A 27657-nucleotide genomic window follows, 5' to 3' on the forward strand; every position below is an offset into this window, starting at 1 on the left:
TAAAAATAATTGTTTGTGCTAAAAACTTTAATTATTATATTATCTTACCGGAAAAGGAGTAATTTGTGCTTTTTTTAAATTCTAATAATCTAAAGAAATAAAACCGGTTTGATGTAAAGTGAAATTCTTTTCTAGTTTAAAAAATACAATGTTCCAAGCGTATCGATATTTGTTCTAAAAATTCGAATATACGACCGCGCACCACTTCTCTTTTGGTATTTTAATGAATTTTTGAGGATTCCAGGAAATATCATCGGAATTCATAGAATTTTAGGGGATTTTAGAAGTGTGGGTTTTCGCAGTGTTTAAAAGATTTGAAGAAATTTTCAAATATTTTTTTTCAATTTATTAAAAATTCGCACTGAATTCCTATACATTTTTTTAATTCTACGTATTGATGACTATTGAACTTAGCTTCAATTATTTTAAAAGTCTTATGAATCGAATTTCAGTTTAAAAATAGGTTCCTTTTCCAAGTAAATTAGGATTTGATAGCCCTGAGAATAATAAATTTAAATTTTATGAATTTGTATACAAACATTTTATAGTATTTATGAAAGATTCTATATTAAATAGTAACAAGATAAGAATTTTCGTTTTTAAATAGTAATGGTAAAAAAAAAGAAAAATTAGTCAGGGAAAATCAGGAAAAAGTCAGGGAATTTTGAAAATGAAGTTTTGCGGTTACCCTGCTTATATTACCTGCTTTCCGACTACGGTGGTTATTTAAGTGTATTATCAATATTTAGTTGCAAACATTTACTGACAAAGTATGACAAAAGTCATACAAAAATTATTTCTCTTAAAAGGTTATGAAAATAAGTCTTGGCACTTTTTTCTAACTCATTATTTTTTCAAGATAATCAAGAACACATTTTTATTATGCTTAATATGTCTTAAAATGATTATTTATTGGCATGAAAAATTAGTGAGATAGAGAAAGGCCTCAACATACTTATTTTCAGGAATATTTGTTTCTACAAATTTTGGGGAATTAAAAGTTTTTGAAAAAATTACAAAGAATCTACTTGTTATTAACTCTGTATAAATTGAATTTCAGTAACTTCTTAAAAAATTCAAGGAATCGTATCCGCCCTATAACGTTCAAATTGGACGCCCCAACTACTTTGTATTGTGCTAGGAGAATGCCCCGAAATCGCAAAGTAGTGATTTCGTTCAAAATTTATGGTAGAGACGGGCTTCTTTGAATATTTTCAACATGATATTTCTAAACAAATTTTTTTATATTTTCAAGAATTAATAATTGTTAGGAATTTTAATTTTCCCTGTAAATCATAAAAAATAAGTATTTTGGAAATTAAACACACTGAATTGAATGTTGCGAGAAATATTTTTTCATTTTGTTATTTTAGAATTGTTGAAACAATTTATATTTGTTTACATTTTTTCCATACCAATCATGAAAAGTTACCAATTTTGTTAAACTAATTACTTTCCTAATGGATGTTAGGAGCAATATTTTTTGTTTAAGATATTATTAAATAGTTTATTTAACTATTATTAATCATCCTCTTCTGAATTTTTATAGGAAAAGCGGAGAAAATAATATTTCTTTAAATTCTCTTAAATTACCTCGGTCCTTATTAAGATAATGTTTCTTTCAGAAGTTATATCTCAATATTTCAAACAATTATTATTTGCTTAAACAATTTGTTTGAGTAATATTATGAATAGTTGCTTTTGTTATTGTGGTACTAGTGACTCACTTAACATGTGCATTCATATTATTATGAAAAAATTGTTTGAGCAAATAATGATTGTTTAAACCATTGAGATATATTTTCTTTATAATAAGACACATATGTAATTGATAAAACAAGATTTTTCTCTGCATTTGTAATAACAATTTATAAGTGACTGATTATTATTTGTTTAAACGTTTAATAATGTCTTAAACAAAAACAGTTACTCCTATCATCCATTAAGAGTGTAATTAGTTCAAGAGAACATTAATTTTTCGTGGCTGGTTCATTGATAGGAAAAAATATAAACAAATGGAAATTGTTTAAACAATTGAAAAACATCTCAAACAATACTTATTCCTCCTAAAAACCATTTAGTATGTCATTAATTCCAGAAAATATAAATTTTTCATTATTTTTAAGGAAAATAAAAAAATAAAATATTAATTGTTTAATCAATTAAAAATTCGTTCGAAAATACTCGCAAACTTGTCACTTATAGAATACCACAATTTCATGTTAAGATAATTTTAAAAAATCCCACTTTTATCACAAATTGTACAAGAAATTGCTATTTTGCATTTTTGATGGCATTCTCCGGAAAGAATACAAAGGGGTCGCATATTTTAATGGCTTCATTTAGCACAACTACTTTTGGTATATCATCATACTACCGTTAATTGAAGAATATGTTTTAGATAAAAGATTAAATCTGTGAAAATTAGTGAAATTATTTCATCAGAGGAAGTTTCTTAGACAAATAAAAAATTGTAAATATATGAATAATTAAAGCCTTATTTGATATTAAAATCGATATAATTCTTATCCAGTTAGAAGAAAGTTTATTTGACTTAACAAAAACTTGATTGTATCAACCAAATAAGAGCATTGTTTTGGTTACCATTGCTGTGGTTGATTAAACCAAATGTTTAGTTTTTTAACCTAATTTTGGATAGATGGAATATTTGGTAGATTCTACAAAAAATTAATTAATTATTTTTTGGAATTAACCAGAATTATCGTGATTTAATTAAATTTCAATGTATATCCAAGAAAAAAGTGTTTTGATTCAAGCAAACTTTTTTATGATAGTAAGTGTCATTTTGTAATTGTCTATAATTTTATGAAGTTACACGGAGAAAAACATATCGCACAATGATATCGCAAAAACATCGCTTAGCAATGTACGATATCACGATTTTACGCTACTATAATGCGAAAATTACGATATATAGCAGAGGAATTGCGGTATATATTACAATTTATGTTATATCGTTTTCTGCGTGTACCTTTATTAATATTTGCGTACTGTATTTGTATTTATTCGATTGCGGTCACCCATCCGAGCATAACCACAATCCAAGCGTTGCTTAACTTTAGTGACCAAGCGAAAAGGCTTAAACAATTCTGTGTATCCAAGTTGCAGAAGTTGGAAATATTATATTTTCGGAATACTACATCAAATTAAAAAAATTGGTACTATTTTTGAAACTCTAATAGGGTCAACTTAATATTTTATGGTAATTGTAAAAAGACCGCTTTTTAAAGTTTCTTTTCCCATTTCTTGTATTCCAAAGAACAATATAAATAATTTTTTCTTTTTTTTTTACTCCACATTTGTCAACGTTCCTTCACCTTTCAAAATTCATATTGTGTGCTTTTTTTCGTTTTTTCAACTTTACTTCTGTCAATGTTCTTTCACCTCTCAAAATTCATATTGTGTGCTTTTGAGTGTTAATATTAGCATAAGAATGACAAAGAATACGATTCTTATGCAAGCTTGGTATCATTCAGTATGCGCCGCTTTTATGACAGTGTATTATTTTAATCAATTTCCTGACCGTTTTTAGCATTGTTCATTGTATGTTTAATTGTTTGTACCGATCCATCCTAAGATAATAAAAATGCATCCTATAAATAGTACTTGACATATAAATTGATGATTACGTAGAGAATTACTCGCATATTTAATAAAGTACAATATAATTTGCAATTTATATAGTAATAATAATATAAATCTTTATTGAGTTTGTAACAAGAAGAATATGCACATGGCAGGCAGAGGTAACGTAAGAACCTAAATGGCAAGGTACCTTGACCACCTAATATAAATTGGTACGAATATTACTTATTCAGTATAAGTTATTACAATCAATCACAATTAAATCAATACAATGTGACACAACAAGAATAGAATGTAAAATAATGTCGCAGTATTGGCATAAGAGTTTCATTATCTCGGATATGATCTCATTGGGCGAAATTGATCTCAAAATATAATAAAATTTAATGTACCTGAACGACTTTATAAAGAAAAATTTGGAAACTTCCGAGTCATTTTTTATTATACTTTTTTGTGAAGCATGCTATCTCAAGTTTTGGATATAACAAAAGTATTATATATATATAAAGGTAAATAATTTTTACAATTGTATTATACATAGTTCAGGTTAATTAGGACTTCTAAAATATATAAAGCAATTTGTGTTGCTTAAAATGTTTGGGTAGACGTTATAATGAAATAGTGAAATCCTGCACATTTATATGAGATTTTTTTGTATATTGTTGACTAAAAAAAAGTGAAAATTGAATCAATTTAGGACATTATTTTTGAAGTGGCTCCACATAAAAACCCAAAGTTGTCCGATCGGACTCACGCTTCAGTACTGGATGGCAATTTGTTGAGAAAAGTTTTTACTATTGAGAGAATTTTTTACCGAGAAGGAGGGGGAATATATTTGTTATTTGGGTGTATCATCGAAATTAGCGACTTGTACTTTTCTTAATATCAGTAAAAAAAAAGTATTTTCTTCTACACTTTGTATGGAATTTTTCACGCCCTTTCAATTTATCATAAGAATTTTTTTAAATAAATATTTTTCGTTCAAAAATAAAGGTCAAAAATTAATTCCACATTTTTTTGAAGACCAAACTTTTTTCCGAATGCGGCTTAGAAAACCCCTATCGAAGCCGTAGAAGGCAACATTCAATTTTGTTGATATTAAAATAGTTACAAGTCGCTGAATATGATGGTACAATCATAAAATCCAAACATATATCAACCCCTTCACTTTCGTTAAATATTTGTCCCAACGGAAAATTTTTCCTCCCATAAATTACCATTCTGTAGGAGTACATTTTGCCGAAGTTCCTGTCCGATAGGAGAACTTTTGTTTTTTAGTTGGGTCACTTCAGAAATAATTCCCCACATTTGTTTAGATTGTTGTTTACAATTCAAAAGATGGATCAATAGTGTAAGATAATTTTTGTAGAGCATGAAATGAAGTTTAAAATCTGTTAATTAGTGATAGCGTGTTATCAAAAAAGCTATAAATAAATAAATATTTCAATCCGATTTTTCTTGTTATATCCTTAAGGTGAAAGGTGAAATGTATTCCCTTCCTTTTGTGTCATTGGAAATCTGCTACGAACAATATTTTTTGTTGCATTATGCCGACAATCATAGAAATAGTCGGAAAGAGTTTGGGTATAACCATTGAGGAAGGACGATGGTAATTACTTTTATCCCAGTCTTCTAACCAAATTATGATAGAATTTCTTTAAATTTGATAATAATTTCTAGAACATGAGAGTCAGATCATTTATTTAAACAAATACTCCATTGCTTCAATTTGTTATGCGAAGAAAAGAATGATTTTGCACTAGATGAAGTTTGTTAGAGCAAATGGCCTTTCGTAATCCTAAATATTAAAAATTATAGCTTAGCATATATCTGGAAAACTGCTTTATCATTTGAAAAAATGAGATTTATATCTTATTATACACATGTAGGGCATGGTTTCGATAAAGCAGTCAACAGGCCATCGGACGAATTATAGTATTTGCATTGGCACGAACGAGCTTACATTTTTAAACGGAGTGTATTTACCAAAGAATCTGACACATGTGTACCTTCTTGGTTTTTTACTTTGCAAATGGTGCGGTGATTATATTTAAAAAAAATTAAAATGTTGTTTATCATTTATTATCATATAAAAATTTATTTAATGAAGTTTATGAACATATTTAATTTATTCATTAACTATCAAAATTTATATTATACCAAGAATATGTAAAAACTTGGACATTCCAGTATTTTTTAAAAATTTACATCATTTTTTAAATATTGTATTAAGGGTTAAAGAGGAGAATTTTCTAAAGAGGCAAAAATAATCATAAGAAAAATGCTACCAAAGGTTATCGACTTCGAAAAATAATGAAGATATATATATCTAATATATTTCCTGTTACAAAAATAAATATTAATAAAAATTATACACAACCTTTTTGCTTTTGATTGTATTGTCATGTAAAAAAGATATGCTTCAAGTGTAAAATAGTATTAAACCTTTTCCTTACTTGACGCACATTTTTCTAGTCAAAATATTTGTTTGACAAATAATTCAAGCTTTCGAGCATCAGTATTTGAGATAATACGTATGAACTTACAAATTATATGTTGGATACTTTCTTAAACCTCAAAATAGAATGCATCAAATAACAATACTTTTAGAGAAAATTGAATGCTATTATATATTTTTTACGTGAACGTCAATAACCAATTGATAAATTTTATTTTGTAAAATTTTTAATTTTTCAAAAATTTATATTACGAATTAAATCATGCAAATATTGTTCGTAATTTAAAAAATCTTGTTTTTCATTCTCTTACAAAAAAACATTGGTGACCTCAAATAAATTATTAAAGATTCGCATTACTGTTTTGATAACATTTATTTAATTGAAACTAATATTTTGGCTACACCAACGAAAATTTGCGTAATACTTTAAAGATTATATGTTAACTTAAAATTAGTTTGCTCAGACAGTTTAATTAATTACAAAATAATTATATTTCTGAGTGCAATCGTCTGAAAAGTGCACTCAGTTTTTTATTAAATTAGGCATAGAAATGTATATTTATTTCAATCTAAGTCCATTATGATACGTTAAATTAATTTCCTTCTATAATGAAAATCATTCGATTAAGCTTATGGAATTTCACCGATTAAAAAACATATATTCTTAGTGCGGGATTGAGTTTCTTTTAAATATTTTTTTGATCAATATTGGTACTATCTATATAATAATTAAGTTTTAAATATATTTAATTTTTATTGGATAATCATTATATGATTATATTATTTGTATTACAAGGTGGCCACATATTAGGGAGAACCTGGATACCAAGTAAAGTTCAGGAACTTTTGTTGGACAGGGTGGGTTAGGAAAAAGTCAGGGAACTTGAAAAAGTTCGTAAAATGTTTAACAGATTTGAATGATTTTAAAGTATTTTAAAGATTTGAGAGTATTTAAAAAAATGCCAAGGAACTTTTAAGAGTTTTGAAAAGTTTAAAGAGATTTTAAAGGAGTTGAAATATTTTAGAGTATTTTAAATGATTTCAAGAGATTTCTAAGGATTCCAGTGATTTTAAGGGATTTTAGGAGCTCTCAAGGTATCTGAACTATTTTTAAGGATTAATTCAGGAAATATTACCAGCTTCCATGTAATATCACGAAACTGTATAATATTTTAGGTCGTTTAAAAAGATTTCAAGGTATTTTCAAGATAATACAAAATTGCAAGGGATTTCTAAGCATTGTAATGGTATAAAGGGATTTGAAAAAATTTGCTTGCAGTTGTAAAGAATTTCTTAGAATTTTGTAAGAGATGGAACAGTTTTCTAGAACCTATAAGGTTATACGATATTTTAAAAGACTCCAATCATGTTTACAAGATTTAATATATTTTAAGAACTTTAAAACAATTAAAAGGATTTCAAAATAAGATTTTAGGATATTTTAACAAATTCGCAGTAATTTTCAGTTAATATTAGTAATTTAACAAAATTTCAAAGGAGTTGCAATATTTTAGGGTATTTTTAATTTTATCAAGGCATTTCAAGGAAAAAAAATTGATATGGGATTTCAGAAGATTGCCAGGGATTTTAAATATTTGAGGGGATTTTAAAAGATTACAAGGAATTTTTAGTTGATTTCAATGATATGAAGAAATTTCAAAGGATTTGAAATATTTTAGTTTACTTCATTATAAAAGAATTCAAGTCATTTTTAAGAGAATAAAAAATTTGACGTGATTTCTGAGGATTGTAATGGTTTTAAGGGATTTGAAAAAAAATTGGCATGTGGTTGTTAGACATTTCTGATAATTTCGGAAGATATACGAGGATACTTGTTTGATTGAGATTTTAATTAAATAAAAAAATGTTATTCAATTTTTTCTTAAAGATGCAATCAGTTCTCAGAAATATTAAAGGTAAAAATGTAAATAGTTTCAATAATTTCTTAATAATTAATATCAAATTCCGTTCTGCCTTTGGTAAAGGGTTTCAAAATTCTAAATTATTATTAAGAATATAAACTTAAGTGATTTAATCAAAGATTTGGGAAGATTGTGCATTCAGAGGGAAAAATGGGATAATTTCAACAGTTTCTGTGATTAACGTTTTTTGGGATTCTAATCTAAGCAAAAAAAAAAGTTTAACGCAAAAACTATTGAAATTTGCCAATTTTTCACTTTGTCGCTATTGGTTGATCAAGGAAGGTTATCAAAAGATTGTCTATAGATCACTCCACGTGTCTCGAAGATGCGAATGTTTACATCAAGTACAGCATTGTTATATTTCCAATAAAAAAAATCCCCTGTATAAACAAGGCCATGCCATTGTTAACAAATTTAAAAACGATATTGGTAGGTTATGGTAGGCCATGCCAGGTTCTTAATTTGAGTAATCGATGCTTCTAAAAGTCGCGAACAAATATATCATATACATTAAAAAAAAGTTTTCCTCATATCAATAACATAAACAATATGTTTTGTTAAATTTATTTATCGGTATTGCTAAATCATAATATATCATAGAAGATTCGTTAATAGGATTCGACGTGTCTCGAAGACGCACGAGCAAGCATATGTCAGATGCATTACTGTAGTATTCCTAACACGAGAAAAAGTTTTTCTGATAAAAACAGAATATACTAAATTTTTTGAAATTTCATCAATCGGTATTTTGCTCTTAGATGATGCATCTTCTTATACGTTTCAATTTTCGAGGAGTGTATATTTCCTTTGTTGTTATTTCCATTTTGTTTTCTTTTTCTTTCTTTTCATTTTAATAACTTCTAATTAAATTTGTTTTCGACTTGTTACATGATGCAGGGAAGGGGTAAAAAAGAGTCTAAAATATGTTTCGTAATTTAGGAATGGCCACAAACGCCCTTATTATTGTGGTGTCAAAAGTGAAAAATGTCAAGCATACTGTATCTGTCGAGGTAATTTAACTGGTGGGCAATGGTCGTACTTACTATTCCGAAGGACGAGCGTTGAACGCAAACCTACTGAATATAAATTATTCTGATAACTGATAAAAGAATCGTATCAATAATTAAATACTAAATTATATGAAAGCTGTATTTATATCTGATAGATTTTTTATTCATATTTATAATAAACCCGATTAAATACAATTTAAAAAGGTCTCAAAGATGCGCGCAAGATTCTGCGCCGTGCTTCTCAATGATATATTGCCTCAGTAAACAAAACTCTGAGGACCGCGTGTTTCAGATCAGTGAGGCGGCAACTGTGCTATGGAAAATATACTTCTTGATTTTTTCTAATTGTCGAACCGCAGTCATTCTTCATGTTTCACTAAGTAGCTGCATTCAATTTCAAAGTTAAACCAGAAGTTTTTTTTTTTAAATCTGTTAACTGCAAATAGAAAATCCGATTTCTCAACAATCAAAAAATCCTATATGACTCTGAGAGTGAATAGTGCCTAGTGAATTTGGTTCTTCCTTTCCCTGTCGATTTATAAAAAAAATGGGCATTGGAGCAGGTATAATAGGGTCTGAAAAGGGCCTTAACTGATCCTCTCGGCGTTGTCAGACTTTTTTTTACGAATTTAATGGTTGTGGACTCTATAATTAGGAAATAATAAAAAAAATCACCCAAAAAACCGGTTGCGAAAAAATCTTTTGAATGCCTGAGAACTTTCACATTCATCGGAAGACAGTGTCTATAACGTTATCACTGATTTCTCGTTTCAAAATAACATCGCGTGCTGTGTGTGGATTGTGATAGTTAGATACTTTCCAAGATACAATTATTCTTTAAAACTTTTGATTCATCACACTACTTGGTTCGCAATTGGGTAGTAAAGCCTTTTTAGGACCTAATCAGTAATAATTAGATACTAAAATTAAAGGAGCACCTTATTTTATGGCTAAAATCTGAGATATTGAGATCAAGAATAACAAAATGTTAGCAGAATTATCCACATGTCATCGATGCACTTTTGCGATAATGATACGCGCTACGGTGCGGAGGAAGTTGAGAAGTGATGAATGGGTGGTAGTTGCGTTCGAGCCAAAAGTTCTTTGCACATAGTTATAGATTGAATTTTATTGGCCGAATTAGCTAAATCTTGACGAAAAGTTCAACGATCGAGGCAAAAGTCGACATGGAGTTCACTACGCCGTACCATGTGGGGAACATGACCAGCATTGTGGAAGCCAAAGGGGTACCACATGTGAGCTTTGGCTCACAAATTGTTCTTACCTTGGTTTATCTCACAGGAGTCGTGGGGAATCTTTCGGCACTCTTCATACTTTTTCATAAAGATAAGGTCAGTATGACTGATTGACTGAAAGATTTCACATTTTTATAGATCTTGTTTAAGAAAAGTATATCGTAAAGAAAATCTTAATTTAGGAAAATAGATTTAGGGACACATGGCAGGGTGGTCGTAGGTTAGGGAAAGCCTGAGAATGAGGGAAAAGTGAGGGAATTTTATTTTTTGGGTAACGTCTGGGAAAAGTCAAAGATTAAAAAAAAAATCTTGTAAAAGTCAGGGAGCTTCTATAACTTTAAATAAATGTGAAGAAGAATAAATTTAAAAGTTTTGAATTTTACTTTGTAATTGGCTTATTTTGCCTTTAAAATATTCTATGTTAAAAACGCTACAAGATTAACATTCTAGTCTTTGAAAATTATTGGTCAGGCAAAATAACAAATTGGTTAGGGAAAAATTAGGGAATTTTTAAAATGCAGTTTTGAGCCCTACCTGATATAATTTTCTTCTTAGTCATTTATTTCCCTCATCATATTTATATCTCTATTTCTTTTTTTTTTACTTCCGCATGATGATTATATTTTATTATTTTTGGTTCTAAATTGTATTATTTGCTTGAAAATTCAATAATTTTATTGAAAAGTCATTCTTTTCGGTTGAAAATTCGTCCTTTTGGGTTGAAAAATCAACTATTTTGGTAAAATATTAATGTTTTATTGAAGATTCGTCTTTTTGGTTGACTGTAGCTGTTTTTTAATTAGAATTAAAATATTTCTTGGTCGAAATATCTACTATCGCATTATCTTTTGAAAATTCATAATTTTTGTTGAAGGTTAAAATACTTTGTTAAAAAATAATTTTAGAATAGAACATTAACTTTTCGGCTTAAAGATACATCATTTAGTTAAAAAGTCATCTCTTTGTTTAAAAATTTTACAATTTTGTTAAAAATTTGTTTTTTTATTGACAAATATTTATTAATTAACTTTAAATTTGACATGACCTTTTTTGATTGAAAATTGATCTTATTTATATGAAAATTCAACTGAATAGTTTGAAAATACATGTATTTCGTTGAAAAATGGTATTTTTTGGTAGAAAATTAAACTCCTTGGTTGAAAATTCATCATCTTGGTTCTAAACATCACCTCTTTAAAAGTTAAAATTAATAAAAAAAGAAAAATACTATAACATGCAGCTTTATAGTTGGCTTATTTATTCGCGAAAAAAATTCTCTAAAAATCCACTATTTCCATTTTTTAATTTTTCTATTGCAGAAATCGTTAAAACAATTTTTTTTAATGAATTTTTTAAAAATATGTAACTATATTTTAGGATTATTTACTTATTTTAAAAATTGAAAAAAGTGGAGTTGTATGGAATGTTTTCCTCGACAAAATACGCCCTAATTTATTAAAAGTCAATCATTTTTTTTATTTGTAAAACGCGAAAATAAAAAATTGAATACCAAAAACTATCGTTAAAATAATTATTATTCGTGAGTTTCAAACATTTTTCATAATAAAGAACTTGCCTTTTTATAAGAGAGTACTGACAATATTTCAATTCTTAAAATTATAAAAAACTTTTGTTTCTAGAAACTTGGTTTTTGGCACGACCATGACCTTAAGATTAATTTATTTTATCAGTTCATATTCATTTTCACTTTTTTTTATCTCCTTACATTATTAAATTGATAAAAATAGATTTTTCTTCAAAATAGGACAATTTTAACATTGCAAAAATGGAATGATACATTTTTTAAAAGATGTTTTGCAAATAATTTTAAATCTAAGAAAGACAGAGAGATCGAAAAATAGAATTGAATAATCTAATTTGTTGTCAATGAAAGATATCATGTCAATTGAATTATGAATGAATTACATATAACCAGCTATGAACAATGTTCAATGATAATTCAAATAGGTCGATAGTCTATTTTTCATTCGGAAAATTAACTGATTCGAATCTTTTTATTTATTAAATCTGCCCTCTTCTGCGGCTCAAAATATTATTTCTTTTGATAAAAAAATACGAATCATATATTTCTAGATTAAAACAATGCCGTGTCCATATATTCACCGAAATTCGGTGAGCGTAAAGAAAGTATTCTCGTTAAAAAAAACTTTTAGACGTCCTCTGAGACCAAACAAAATTGCGTGTTTATTCTGATAAGAAGAATGTGCGATTTTCTCATAATAAAAAACAAAGTCTTGACAGATCCCTGAGAATTGCAAAAAACGGACGGTCTAAAGAATTATATAATAAATGTAAAAATTTTTTGTATTTTTGTGGCAAACCGTATATGAGTTATAATAAAAAATCACCAAAATATTGTTTATTTAAGAGTTATAAAATGTCTAAAAACAGTTTGTTTTTAATTTCTTTAAAAATGTCTTTCATTTTAAAAACTGGAACATGTCAAGTATGAAAAGAGCTTCAAAGTTCTAAAATAATTTTGTCAGATAGCTTCATTAAGACTTTTAATTTACTCATGTGTATAAAAAAAATGGATTTCGCTTTCACTGACTTTCAAGATTTATTTTTAAAAAAGTTGTAACATTCTCATCAGACTGGAGGTTTTTTTCTAATCAAACATGAGGTTTCACAAAGTTGCATTTTTCCTGATTTGATGATCCGAATACATTATTTTACATTATAGAAAAAGATGCATTGATAATTAAATTTTGCAATGTATTTTTAATTTTGTAATATTTTTAAATTTGTATAAAATCTTTCGAATTATTCTTACAGATAAATATACTTGGTATATATTGGATAGTTTTATATATCATTGTGATAAAGTATATGTGGCTTGCAGCCAATTTAAAAATTTTCCTTTCTATTGGAATCGCACGGAATTTTTCCATATTACAATGAATGATCAGATTTAAAAATAATATAAAATCTGGCATCAAGTTAAAGGAATCCTTTTAAGGTCCTTAAGAAAATCGTTTAAAATTAAATTTAAAATTACATATATGTAAATAGTTAAAAAACGTTAATGGTTCAACTGAAAAAGCCGTATAATTGAGCCCGGGGCCAAATCCTAATATTCGGCAAGCTTTCCCTGCATGCTCTGTCACGAAAAATAGAGTTCTGCGCGAGGTTGGAGAGAGCTTTTCAGTCCTCGTTTTTCCTCGAAAACGCTCGAAAATTGCGAATTCGGAAATAAGTAGGCTTTCGCGAGCATTAAAGACGCTTTAGCGAGCACTTATGGAACATTAAATTTTTGTTTGAAATCTCACTACGTGCTCGTTCAGTACTCTAAAATCATCCGGCAAACTCGGTTTGACAGAGCACGGAGGGAGTTTTAGGATATCGCGAAAGTCTCTTTAATGTTCGCGGAAGCCTACTTATTTCCGAATTCGCAATTTTCAAACGTTTTCAAACTATTTTTCGATCGTTTTAGAACTCTATTTTTCGTGACAGAGCATGCAGGCGAGATTTGCCGAGTATTAAGATTTTTCCCGGGGAGAAACTATTGTCTTTTTATACGAAAAGAATTCTTTTGGCAACTTGACATTACTAAATTATTGAAAATAATTTTTATTAATGGCTCAAAACATGCACCAAATAAGATTTTAAACGAAAAGCTACTTAAGAAAATAACTATATATTTGATAATATATTATTTATGTAAACAAATGAATGATTTGAAGATTATATAGTATCTATTATTAGATAAAATAAACTATCATTCATTCTTTTATTTATTGATAAATTCGTTATTATTTCATTCAATAAATATTTTTGGTCGATAACTGCTTTTTCGTGCTCTTAATACCTTATATGCGGTTAATAACATAAAAAAGGTCATTATGCACCAAGAGAGGGAAGTAGGACTTCTTCGATGTTTTTAATTTTTTTAATTACGAGTCGTAGGCGAGCAAGCAAGACACGAAGGCGAGTGCGTAAGCGCGTGCCGGAGACGATCCCTTTGACGCATACGATATTTATTATAAAATATACATGATTTCAGTTTTTTTTCGGTGCTAATTCCAGTATGAGATGGGGCTTTTTACGCCGAAATTTCCGTATGAATAACAGGATTTTTTCGGTACATGCAGACACTTTGTTCTATTTTATATGAATTTCAGAAATTGCCAAAAAATAAAAAGAAATTAGAATTGCAGAAATTAACAAAAAATTGGAAAATTCTAGCAATTAAAAAAAGGCTGAAACTTTTAGAAATTTAGAAATGTTGAAATTTTTAAAACTTTAGAAATCACAAAAAATTCTGAAAATCTCAGAGAATCAGAAATTATAAAAAATTACAAAATTTTTGAAATTTATAAATTACCCAAAATTTTGGAAATTTACGATATTTATTTATTTATTTCATGTGTTATAAGAATTAATGTTGATTACAGAGAAGAAATCCAAAACACCTTTTAATGCTACGATGTCTGGCAATCAACGACTTGGTGGCTTTACTGGGGATGCTGGTACAAATGTACGTCACAATCTATGTTGCAGGATCGAAGTCATCCCGAGCTATTTGTTCGCTAAGGGTGATCTGGCGGCTTTTTGGACTATTCAGTGGATGTGTTGCCATTGTCATGGCAGCAGAAAGATGGCTTGCTTTGACAAGACCCTTCGTTTATCAAAAGGTAAGATTTAACAATTCATTTGATTCAATTTCATTCATGTTTAGTCCTTGTTTATATTTTCATACTCTTCTCTAAACAACTGAGGGTGTCTACTAAGCGGGAAAATTGAGAATTAAAATAAAATCAGGAAAACCGTGAATTACCTGATAATAGAAATTCGAGCCGGTAATCACATTCATAGTTTAGAAAAACGTGAATTTTGAATGATTTTAAGATATTAAAAAAATTTCCTAAGATTTCTAGGAATATTTGAAACCATTTTTTATTGAAAAAATTAACTTTAAGAGAAGATTTCAAAATGTTTCCAAAATTGTCAGAAAAGAATCCGGATGATGTTAAAGCAATTTTTCTAATTGTAAAGACATTTTTTATTTTAATTTTAGAAAAGATACCAATCACCTGAAAAGACATTTAGAAAGTTTAAGAATTTATGTAAAATTTTAATGATTTAAAAATATATATATAGGAGCTTTAAAGTGATTAAAAAATAATTTTACATTTTAAAGGTTTCAAAAAAAGATAAAATGGCTTCAGATTCCTGGGAAAATGTAAGATTTTTCAAAATTTTAGGAATAATTTGATTCAGTTTAAAATATGTTTGAAAATTCTTCTCTTGGCTTAGATATGTCATCTTTCAGGTTAAAAATGAAATTGATTTGTTGAAAATTAATTTGTTTGGTTGAGGATTCCAATGGTTTGCTAAAAATTCGCATTTTCTGATTGAATTCCACTGTATTAAAAAAATTTCATTGAAAAATAAACTATTTTGTTAAAAAATATTTTTTTGTCGAAAATTTAAATTTTTACCTGACAATTTAAGCGTTTCATTCTTGATTGAAAAAGAATATTTTTTAGTGGACAATTCATATATTTCGTTAAAAAGTTCGTCTTTTTTGTAGAAAGTAAATATTTTTGTCTTAAAAAATTTAACTATTTTGTAGAAAATTGGTTTATTTTGATGAAAATGTTATATTTTTTGTCTGAAAGTGCAACTGGTTGACAATTTTTTTGTTTGAAGATTAAAATATTTTATGGAAAATTCAAGTTTTCTCAAAATTAGTTTAAAATTCGATAAATCAGTAAAAAATTTGAAAGAATATGTGGATTTTTGAAGATTTTAAAACAAAATTAAGAAGCGTTTTATAAATTTTGAAAGATTTAAGAGAATACATTTTTTTAAAAGATTCAGGGGAAAATTTCATATGATTTTTTTGTTTTAGAAATTGAATTTGAAGAAAAAATCGAAAAACATGTCGAATCGTTTCCCGAAATTTTGAAAAAGTGTCTAAAAGATTTTTAGGGAAAATTGGTCAAATTTGTTGGATTACAAAATATTTGCAAAAATTCAAGTAAATTTAATTATGTTCGAATTTTTGATAAGCTCCTAAAATAATTTGAAATTTATACACATTTCAACAAATGTGAAGGTGTCTAGCCATCACGAAAAATTAAGGGAGTTTGAAAGAGTCGAGGTAGAAAATTCTAAATACAGTGGAACTCTTTTTATAGCGCCGATATTGGGGCTGACGACGGGTGGGAACTAACTCATTATATCCCGTTTCGCTTTTGTTTGTTCACGCTTGAGGGCTCGCCTGAGTGACAATCGCAGACCTCGCCCACTCCACGCAGCTTTTGTTACCCCTAAATGCCGCGCTGCGTCAATTCTCGGAAGGGTTATAGAAGGGAGGGCTATTAAAGGGTTTCACTGTAATTGAAATACACATCTTCACAAAAGGATTTTTGTATAACTCGTTCTTTTCTTATTATACGCAGCATAACAAAAATGTATTAACTGTACCGGGACCAAAAGAAGATGGTTCCTGTAGATTTTCGGTCGAAGAATCTGCTTGCGAAATCCTTCTGTGATATTAAGTTTTTGAGAAAATTGAGAACAAATGAGTTTTTGGCAATTTTTTAAACAACTTGAGGGTGGAATCTGGCGTTCTAAAGACTTATCATAGTGCTCAAATTAAAGGTTGAATCTTTTACTTTAAGACGATTATATTGACAAAAGAAAGGTTTCGCGCTCGCTCTGACAGTCACCCCAGGTTGAAAGCTTTACAAAGTTATCTGGGATTATTATTAACATAAAAACACGCAAACCGAAAAACTGATAGGAAGATCCATACACTTTAATATAATTGTATACACTAATTACGTCTACCTGACCTCAATAAATCAATTTCTCAGAGGATCTGATCAGTAATATAATAAATTGAAGAGGGGTGGAAAGTCGAACTCAAATTACAGAAAAAAAGTTTAATCACGTAATTTTGTCTGATTATGTCGTCAATATCCAATAATTATCCCAGCGTGAGGCAGACTGCCGCAATGGTGGATGAATAAAATCATCAAATTGGATCCATATTGGGTGAATTCAGAACTTTCCTAATTTGAAACGCAATTGTCTGCAATTGTTACTCGCTGCAAGCAGAAAACGCGGAATGAATAATTTGAAAACGAGATTTTAAATTTTGATCTTATGTAAAAATTGTGTCAAATATTGAAAATATATTTTCTTCGAATTTTCAAGCCTCTTTCGCCTAAGATTTTGGGGCCTTACATCTGGTACTTATGGTATGGTTGAGCCTTACGACTTGGGACTTGCGGTTACCATTTTAATATTTTTAACGTTATATTTAGTCCTCCTATTTTGAGTTTTACAATTTTATAAGGAACCAGTATTAAGAACGAATCCGAGGTAAATTTACCCGGAGCGATTTCGGGTAAAGTCCCTCTAAAGTACTAGCCCGAGAAAAAATGCATCGACTTGAGTTCGACTTGAATTGCCCCTAATTAAGAAATGCTAAAGTCGAAAAGTTCAACTTAAGCATGTCTCTTTTTTGAAACGGAACCAGACTTCAATTTATGCCTTGGAGACAAGTTTCTATGTCTTGAAGACGTAAATTTATCTTTTGAGTCGAATTTTTATGACTACAACTCGAGCGGCTTGTAACTTAGAGTGTATACCTGTCCTAACAAAAAGGGTCATTTTGACCCGAATAAAAATGCTTCGACTTGAGTTCGACTTGAATTGCCCCCAATCAAGACATGCTGAAGTCGAAAAGGTCGACTTGAGCATGTCTCAGTTTTGAGACGGATCCAGACTTCAATTTATGTCTTGGAGACAAGTTTTTATGTTTGGAAGACATACATTTATCTCTTGAGTCGTATTTTCATGACTCCAACACGTGCAGTTCATAACTTCGAGCGTATACCTGCCCTAGCAAAAAGGTTATTTCTAATAGAATCAATTTTAATCTCATTTATGAGCCGAAAAATGTTTGACCATATCAGCCAAGACAAGGCTTGTCTTGAGACAAGTAAACGTCGTCTTAGCCAAGACAAGGCTCTACTTGAGACAAGTAAACGCCGTTTTACCTGTCGTGGCCAGAAAAGTAAGGCGAAGGCCTATGTCTCGATTCAGTTTTGAGACGCAGCTAGACATCGATGTCTTAGAGACAAACTCAAGACATAACCAAGTCGAGCTCAAGTCGAAGCATTTGATACTAAATTGAAATAGTTTACAAGTTTGCTATCGGGAAAACCAAAATGTCAATTCAAAGATTTATATCATATTTTTATTTTGACGTCATATCGAATATAGAATTTTATAAAATTTGAATCGAATTTATGCTTGGCATACAAATATTCGTCGCCCACGCGCGATTTCGAAATTAGAACAGTAAATACATTTTATTTTTTACGGCAAGTAGACGCATCTATTATTTTCTGCCGACAAATTTTAGTCGCCATATACATTTTCCTTCCAAATTTCGTTCAAGAATATCGAGGAAAAACTTCAACAAACTCTCAGGGATATAAAGAAAAGAGTTGATGAAGCGCATTTTGTTTCAAATTTAATTTATAAGAAAATCTAATGTCAGATTTTCTGTTTTCTAAAGTTTCTTACTTGATGGTTTGAGCTATATTTAAAAATATTTTTAAATAGTGAAATTCAGCTGTTAACATCTTTCCAAAAATTTAGTTGAACTTCATGAAACTTCCGTAAATGATTTTTTGAATACTAACAAAAACCATACAGTCACTTGAAATGTCACTGATACGACACGCTTTAAACCTTGTTCATAATTTCTTTCGTTTAAAATTTTTTAATTTTTGGAGGTTTCTAATTTCAAACTTCATATTAAGAGCCTTGATAGTCAGTTTTTAATATAAAAATTTTCGATTAATCTGCCATAAATTTTTTCGTTTCAATTTCAGTCTGTTACAAAATTTAATCATTTTTATATTTAAATACTCTTAATTGTTTTGTTTCAATTTAAACGTATAAAATTGTCTGATTCTTTAAATTCTTTGAAATCGTCCCTTTGAAAATGCCTCTTAAATAAATTGTAAACAATAAAAAATTAAGACCGCCAGTTATCAAATTCAAGCCTTAAAATGAGATAATTATAGAATCAGGATTAAAAATTGGATTATTTTTTATTTGAAAATGTTCAAAAATATTCATAATTTTAAACTCAACTTAAAAAAATCGAATGAAATAGCTTAAAATGGTGCAATTTCAAACAGTGGAATCATATATAGCAAGCTTGTCTTGTATTCTGTTCTTATTTCTTATTTTAAATGTGATATCTTAACATTGTCCGATTTAAAATCAAAATAAAAATATCTGAAAGTAATACTTCAGTAATTGAATAATTAGTTCAATTTTGAATGGTTATATTTTTAGAGGTCTGAAGTTTTATTTTTCGCTTTTATAAGTTTTAATTTTAAAATTAAAATTGAAATTATTTAATTTTAATAGGTGTAATTAACACTTTAAAATGAAAAATTTTTAATGATTGAAATTCACTACAAATAATAAAAAATGGTATTTGCAATCACCGTGTTGTGAGTCTGTAACGTCCCTTTGAAAAGTGTGCATGACAAAGCCTGATAAATTATTATTAATTTTGAATGCCGCCACACTTAAATGTTAATAGGAATATAATATTTCAATAGATACTGATTCCGAATGAAATATCGTACATCACTCGCAGGGCTAGACAGGTCCTCACGTGGAGCTCAACGCTCGCAAGAACGAATTGAAAATTCGTAAAGACACGTCTAATACTGCTTGTCAATCAATATACTATTAAGTGTTTGGGTACAAAAAAGTTTGATTATTGCAATTTTTAGTGGCTCACAAAATTCCGGAGTGGAAATTTTTTCATTTTTAATATTTACCATATAATATTGACAATTTTTTTTAACATTCAATTTAGTTTTTAATTTCAAATTGTGAAATCATAATCGCTTCGAATTGCAAATTATTTAAATTTAAAAGCTTAAAATGTTTAATTATTCAATTTTGAACGCAATCAATTAGAAATAATACCATTTCAAAAAAATTTTAATTTTGAATTGTACAATTTTCCAAATTCTATTTAAAAAATATTTCATATTTTAACGTTATGAAATTTTCGTATCTTCGAAATTTTAATCTGTAATCATTCAATTTCGAAATTCTTCTATTCAAAATTATACTTTATAATTTTGAATGATTTGAGGTCGAAATAATTTTGTTCTTAAATTGTCCAATTTCCAGAGCTTCTATTCTAAATCTTTTAGTTTCAAACTCTTTAAATTTCCATTTATCTGATTTTTAACTCTTTTATTTAGAAATTATACAACAAAAATTTATTTAATAATGCATTTTTAACTTGTTTATATTTAGGAAATACAAATTCAGAAACGTGAACGCGCACCTTACGCGTAGGCATTTTCTTCTAGCAGTCCTGACGTTTTCCTCCATAATTTGTTATCTTTGTTTGTGTAGTTCTCAAAAATGAAATTAAATCCTTACTATCTAAAAATTTATGTTTATTCTGTAACAGTATTATTTTTTAAATAAAGAAATATTTGTATCCTTATAAAAAATAATATTTGTTTGAATAATTTCGAAAGAATTACAATTTTGTTAAATATAGTTTTAATAAGAATCAACCGATCTTACCTTAAGTGAAGTCCGATTATATATCTACACATTTTTCACTTAAGATCACGGATTTTTGTATCATTAAGTCCATAGGTCAATATTGAGAATACTGCAAACGAATTGTTTACTCGTGCGGTCAGTTATCTCATAAGCCTTTCTTCTTTTATTTTAAATGCGTACGATGTCGTTGGCTTTTTATATTTTCTGCCATTAGACGATAAAAAATTTACGTTAAATTACAAGATCGTATCAAAATATTGGCTGCCCTTAATTGTAAATTATATTAATCAATCATCTTATTCTAAATGCAATTGCTGAATATGGCATGATTTGAATTAAAAAAAAAAAAAATGAAAATGACGTTTTTCAAAAACAAACCTCTTTTTTCAAATACTTGAAACAATATTTGAAATTCTTGACTCGCAACTTACAGATTATACGTTTCGGCAAAGATTCGGATAAAGAAATTGATCTAAGGCTAATGTGGAATGGAAATCATGATATTGAAGTTCAAGGAAGTAAATAATCATTTGTGTGTAATTTTTGTGTGGAAAATTGTACATTTTGACTAACAATTTAATAAAAATTTATTTCAACAGGAGTGAAAAATACGGGTTATTCATAGTATTCAAAAGCAACAAAATATTTAAAAATATGAAAATATATATATTTTAAGATTATAAATTATAAAAATTATATTACTTTGGATTCAACATTTTTTTTTAGTCTGAAATAAAACAGTTTTAAATATCAGATTTTTATTCTTTTTGACCGAATTGAATTACATTATTTTATGTTAGTATTTTGAAAATTCGCGTAGATATGATTCCAAAATTTTCATAAAATGTATTTTTTGGTCGAAAATGTAACTATTTTGTTGTAAATTTCTCATTTTTGATTTAAAATTCATCTTATATGGTAGAAAAGTAATCTTTCGATTGAACATTAAAAATGTTAAACGTTAAAAATGTTGGTCTTTGAATAATAAGATCTCCTCGCAAAGCGTCCAGTTTTATTAAAGTAAAGAAGCATCAAAAAGTTTTATCACGTTTATTATAGCTCCAGATTCATAATTTCTTATAGGTTTCTGCCACGCGCCTCTTGACCATCTCCTCGACCTTAGGGGCCGTCTATAAACCACATAGCCAGATTTTGGTCACTTTTGAGCTTCCTCCCCCCTCCCCCACGCAGTCTATTGTAGCTATTCTCCGACTTGAGTTCGACTTGAATTGAGTTTTTATGTCTTGAAGACTTAAATTGATATCTTGAGTCGAATTTGTATGACTCCAACACGTGCGGTTTATGACTTAGAGCGTATACCTGCCCTAGCAAAAAGTGTAATTCTAACAGTCATGAAAGCTAATCTTTGTTAATGATTAAACAATCGAGTATTACGGACTGTTATTGGTATCATACTTCTTTGACGATGATACCGAAAATGTTGTTTGTTTTTATATATTTCTAACGGCTTAGGAGATCCTTCTAGAAAGTTAAATTTATATTTTTTTGAAAATTTTTTTCAAGGGCTATACTCGTTCAGACACACCGATTCTGATTTTTTAAATTAAAAATAACTAATTTATTAATTACAAATTTTTCATTCATCAATTTTAATCTCATTTATGAACCAAAAAAGGTTCAATATTCTCAGTCAAGACAAGGCGCTTCTTGAGTTAAATAAACGTTATCTTAGTTAAAACAAGGCTCGACTTGAGACAAGTAAACGCCATTTTACCTGCCGTGGCCATAAAGATAAGACGAAGGCCTATGTCTCGACTTAGTTTTGAGACGCAGCCAGACATTGATGCCTTGGAGACGAACTCAAGACATACCCAAGTCGAACTCAAGTCGAAGCATTTTTACTCGGAAAGTCATCAGATTGAATAAAAGGTGACTAGCCATGCATGTAAATCATCTATTACAGGCAAATAAACTTCTTCAGCTTTTTGACAATCGAGTTGACAAGTGTATATAGAATAAAAGTATATCAATGTAAAACCTCGTATCCTAGGCGCCCCCCCCCTTCGCCCCCTTCGCCATTGTGGCACATTGTAGTCTTACAGTGTCCTCCCCCTGGACAGTCTGCGTAGTTTATGGACAATCATTATCAAATAACCTATTTACGTATCTTAATTGTTTTGTTTTAAGATGATTACACGAACAGAATACGAAAAAGTTATCAAAAATATCATCAAATCTTTCTTGTATTGTTATTTCCACTCTTTGATCCTTTGCCTTAACTCATAATTCAACTTATTTTCGTTTTCCTATAAATTAAAATTTTGAATGACATTAATTCATTTCAAAAGATCCTCTTTCTTATATTTTTATTAGTTTTTATTTGTGTTAGTCAGTTTATTTGGTCTAAAAAATTAATTTGAATTTCGATTTGGTAATAGTGCACCCTTTTTTAAGGACGCTTGGAAATACATTTACTTATAGAAACTTTTTGATTCGAAAAATAACTTGTACACCGCCTTATAAAGATAAATTTGTTATGTAATCCTAAAATTATAAAAAAGGACCTGAGAAAAAACCTGATTTCACATCTAATAAAATGCTGATGGCTTCTTCTAATTAGAGGGTTCCGCGTTTGCCATCTTCGTGATTTTGAGACTTGTTTGAATAGAGAGGTTCGTTTTAGTTTAAATATTACAGAAATAATGTGCAGTTCCATTAAAATAATATATTTTATTCAAAATGTGATTTTACATCTAGAGTATTTTAAAATTTACCTAGAGGAAAATTTAGTGCATGAATTGGCATCTAGTTGACTCACAATGAGAAGACGAGATTGCGCAGGTGCATAAACAAATTGAAAGATTTACTCGAGTACCTGTAAAATTTAAAAGTCAAGGAAAACAAAAAACGATTTTCAAAAATTTCTGTTTTATTTTTTCCTATTTATATACCTTTTCAAATTCTTTTGAATAAAATTGATGGAACGAAATTCTCGAAAATCTCACACTCATTGTTGTTGAATACCTTCTTGGCTGCATACCATGCATAACTGCGTGAACATTACGTTAAGGGGCTGTGTTAGATTGTTCTTTTTGAATTTTTTGGAATTTCGTGAACCGCAATTCCAAATGAGGAATTTATTTCAAAAAATGTATTCCTAGAAAATAAAATTCAAATTGTGAACGACTCTTTATTCATAAAAGCAACAATTCTGTTCTTAATTATTTCACCAGATGTTTAAAAAATGACAGACGGATTCTATTTGTAACCACTTAAACATATTAAATAAGGTTATATATTTATTTATCTATTAATAACAATTACAAATTTTCGGCAGTAATAGTGTCGCAAATTAAAATTTCAAAATAACTAATTTTATTTGATGATAAAATTCATTTTGGAATTTTTCTAAACATCATAGACAAAAGAGAAAATTTTTATTGTAAACTTTTTAACATTTTTAAAGGGATAAGAAAAATCAAATTATGGACAAAAACTCATAATAAGTTAATCAATATTTAAGCTTCGATATTAAAACAATTTTTTAATTTGTGCAGGAATTTAAAAAATGTTAGGAAAACTTTGAATTATTTCATCAGATATTTCAAAGTTTTGAAAAGATTCAAAAATAATTAAAAATAAGAAACGAATTTAAATCATTTTAAACAAAATGTACATTTTTACGTTTTTGAAATAAAATTTTGAAGCTTTTCAAAGATTTTGAAAGGTTTTAAGATAACCATTTTTTCTCACGATTCCAAGAAAATTTTCAATTGATCTTATTGTGAAAAATGATTTTTAAGCAAATATTTTAAAACTTTGCAAATGATTTTCTAAAATTTCGAAAAATAATTGTCTTAAGATTTAGCTCAGAAAATTTTAAGTAGATTAAAATAATTTTTAAACTTGGAAAGGTTTCCGAAAGTAAATTTATCAAATATTAAAAAAATATCAAAGCGTCATATTTATAAATCATATTTATATAACCTTCAAATAAATAGATATACTTCTGAAGTGGAAAATCATTTTTGCTTTAGAATCGAACAATTATGTTGAAAATTCATCTTTTTGGTTAGAGTTCACCTCTTCCGGTAGAAAGTTAATCCTTTTAATTAAAATTCAACTGTTTTGTTGAAAATTCATCCTTTTTAAAGAATTCAACCCTTGTTGATTAAAATAAAAATATTTTTTAGTTCTAATATAAACTGTTATATTTTTCCTTAAAAACTCATTTTTTAAATTTAAAATTCAACTTCTAGGCTAAAAGTTAAACTAATTTGTTAAAAATTGACTGCTTGTCTTTTTGGCTGAAAATTAATCTTCTTGGTAAACACTTCATCTTTTCCATTGAGAATTCATATTCTGTTGTCTAAAATTCAACTACTTGGTTAAAATTTGAACTACTTATGTGAAAAAGTTTTTTATTGACGATTACTCATTTTAACCAAAAATTAACTTTTTTGTTCAAAAATAATAGTTTTTGTTTGAAAAATTAACTATTTCGTTCAGGCTGAAGTTTTTTGTTGAAATTTTGATTTGATAAATATGAATTTTCAACAAAAAGTTCATTTTCAACCAAGAAAACGGAATTTTCATTTACAATTTACACAATTTACAATCAACAGTTTTAACCCAACCAGATGAATTCCGAAATAGAAATATAATAGCGGACTTTACAACCAAAAGTAGTTGGGTTTTCTTATTTTGTTCTATTAATTAAATTCCCATTTAATCAAAAATCCGAGAAAAAGGGGCAGTTTCTGGAAAGTTTGTATATTAAAAAAAAACTTCAGTTAACTTGAATGCAATAAACTCGAGCATTGAACTGACAATCGATAAATTTATAATTATAAGCCCCAAGGATGTCCTAAAAATATGTGCGAGATATTTACTGAGGTGCATCAGCTGTCATTGTAGATTCCAAGAACCCATTAAATTACAGAACTCTCAAATGTCAAAATTATAAGTGCTAATACTAAAACAAAGACTATATATTTAATAGGAGGTTTAGGAAATTCATAGTGGAAATTAAACCAGTGAGGTGTCATGCATCATTACGCCGTATTCGGGGGGGGGGGGGGGGGGGGGCAAATTTGTTACGCACGCACTTTAAATTTTTAAAAATTTATGTTACTTTAGTATTAATTTAACAGTATTACTTTTAGTTTATCTAATAATAGTAGTATCTTACGAAGGTTTTATAAACTTAGCGGACGAGCATACGTAAAGAATATGAACTCTGTTAATTAAATAATTGTGTAACCTTAATGAAATTAGCTTCACAAATTTAGCTTAATAAGCCTACAATTTATCATTTCATGAGGGTCTAAATTGTTGCGTGTTTTTTATTTTATTTTTGAAGCTAAATTCCGGGTTATCTAACGTACTATTTTAAAAGTATAAAAAATGAACTTCAATGTTTATCTAAAATATCATTCTTTAGTCTATAAATGATTAATTTCATATTTATTTATCTCAAACATCAAAGTCCTTTCCCTTTTTTTCGTTTTCCACTAAATTCAAACTGAGTCACTAGAACCAAATAGAACCCGTTAACAAAATTCAAATATTTTTTAAATTGAAATTTCTCTTTTGGCTAAAAATGTTATATTTGGTTCAAAATTCAATTATTTTTTTGAAAATCCAAAAATTTTCTTAGTCATTCCTTTATGGTTTCAAATTTATCTGTTTCGTTGAAAATTCGTCTTTTAGGGTTGAAAATTCAATTTTGATTGCAATTTCAGTTATTTTTTGGTTTGACTTTTTTGTAGAAATTTGATCTTTTTTGTTTAAAAATCCAACTTGTTACAATTTAATCTGTTTCGCTTGAAAGTTAACGTTTTTATTGAAGATTCATCTTTTTCCGTTGAACTCTACTGTAATTAAATTCTAATTAAAATATTTTTTGATCAAAATATCAACAATACCTTTTTTTTTACAAATTAATATTTTTTAGTAGAAAAATAAGTCTTCTTGGTTGAAAATGCAATTATTTGGTTGAAATTTCCGCTGTTCTTAGAAAGCTCGTCTTTTCAGCTTGAAAATAAAATGTTTTGGATGACTTTTCTTTTCTTTATTAACTAAAAAATCTCTCTTGGTTGAAAATTCAAGTCTTGTTAAAAATTTGCCCTTTTGATTTGATAATAGATCTCTTTTGATAGAAATTCAATATTTGTTTTGTTTGAAATGCAACTTTTTTGTTAAAAATGAATATGTTTTAGTTGAGGATTCAACTATTTGTTTAAGCTTTCATCTACTACCACAGCACCTGATGCACTCATTTTTCCTAGTAATTTAAAAAAGTTATAAAAAAACTTGGTCAGAAAAAATCTAGATATTAGGTTTTATAATCCTACATTTTAAAAATAAGCATCCAGATTTCACTTCATATCTATAGATTGCGGTTACAAAATTAAAACTTCAAGATCGTAAACGATATAATCCATTTCTGTCAGTCTATAGCTATTAGGTCATTGATGAAGAATAATTCTTAAGCACAAGTGGTTCTGTAACGCTCATTATAATTATTCAGGGGTCAATTAAAACTTTTAATAAATTCTACAGATTCGTTCGAAAAAAATATTAACAATAGTTCAGGATATGAATAAGTGTAAGACCTCCCATTCAGAGCAATAAACTCTTTCTGCGACTCACAACCAGCATATTGTCCAGTCATTATCCCTAGCCTTATGAGAGATATAATGATTAATTTAATATTTATGACTAGATTATGCAATATTATCCTATATGTAGGAGAATGAAGTCGTCTATGTGAGGAAACTTCATCAAAAGCTTTGTTCTTTTTATTTTGTATGCCAGAGTGATTTATACTAATTGTGTGATAT

General features: G+C 28.2%; 1 protein-coding gene across 4 annotated transcripts in view; it reads left to right on the forward strand.

Annotated features, from left to right (window-relative positions):
- LOC117168746 (prostaglandin E2 receptor EP3 subtype) overlaps nt 1-27657 on the forward strand; it is a 77388-nt gene that overhangs the window by 31991 nt on the left and 17740 nt on the right. For 3 of the 4 annotated variants that reach the window (XR_004466547.1, XM_033354486.1, XM_033354487.1), the window contains exons 1-2: nt 9322-10348; nt 14668-14907. Coding sequence is in view for 3 of the 4 variants with exons in the window: in XM_033354486.1 (XP_033210377.1) it covers nt 10184-10348; nt 14668-14907 (405 nt within the window). In the remaining variant the exon portion in view is untranslated. Of the gene's footprint in view, nt 1-9321; nt 10349-14667; nt 14908-27657 lie in introns of those variants that run through there. The other variant, XM_033354488.1, reaches the window with a different exon arrangement.

The sequence above is a fragment of the Belonocnema kinseyi genome, chromosome 3 (assembly GCF_010883055.1).
Source record: "Belonocnema kinseyi isolate 2016_QV_RU_SX_M_011 chromosome 3, B_treatae_v1, whole genome shotgun sequence".
NCBI classification, from domain to species: domain Eukaryota; kingdom Metazoa; phylum Arthropoda; class Insecta; order Hymenoptera; family Cynipidae; genus Belonocnema; species Belonocnema kinseyi.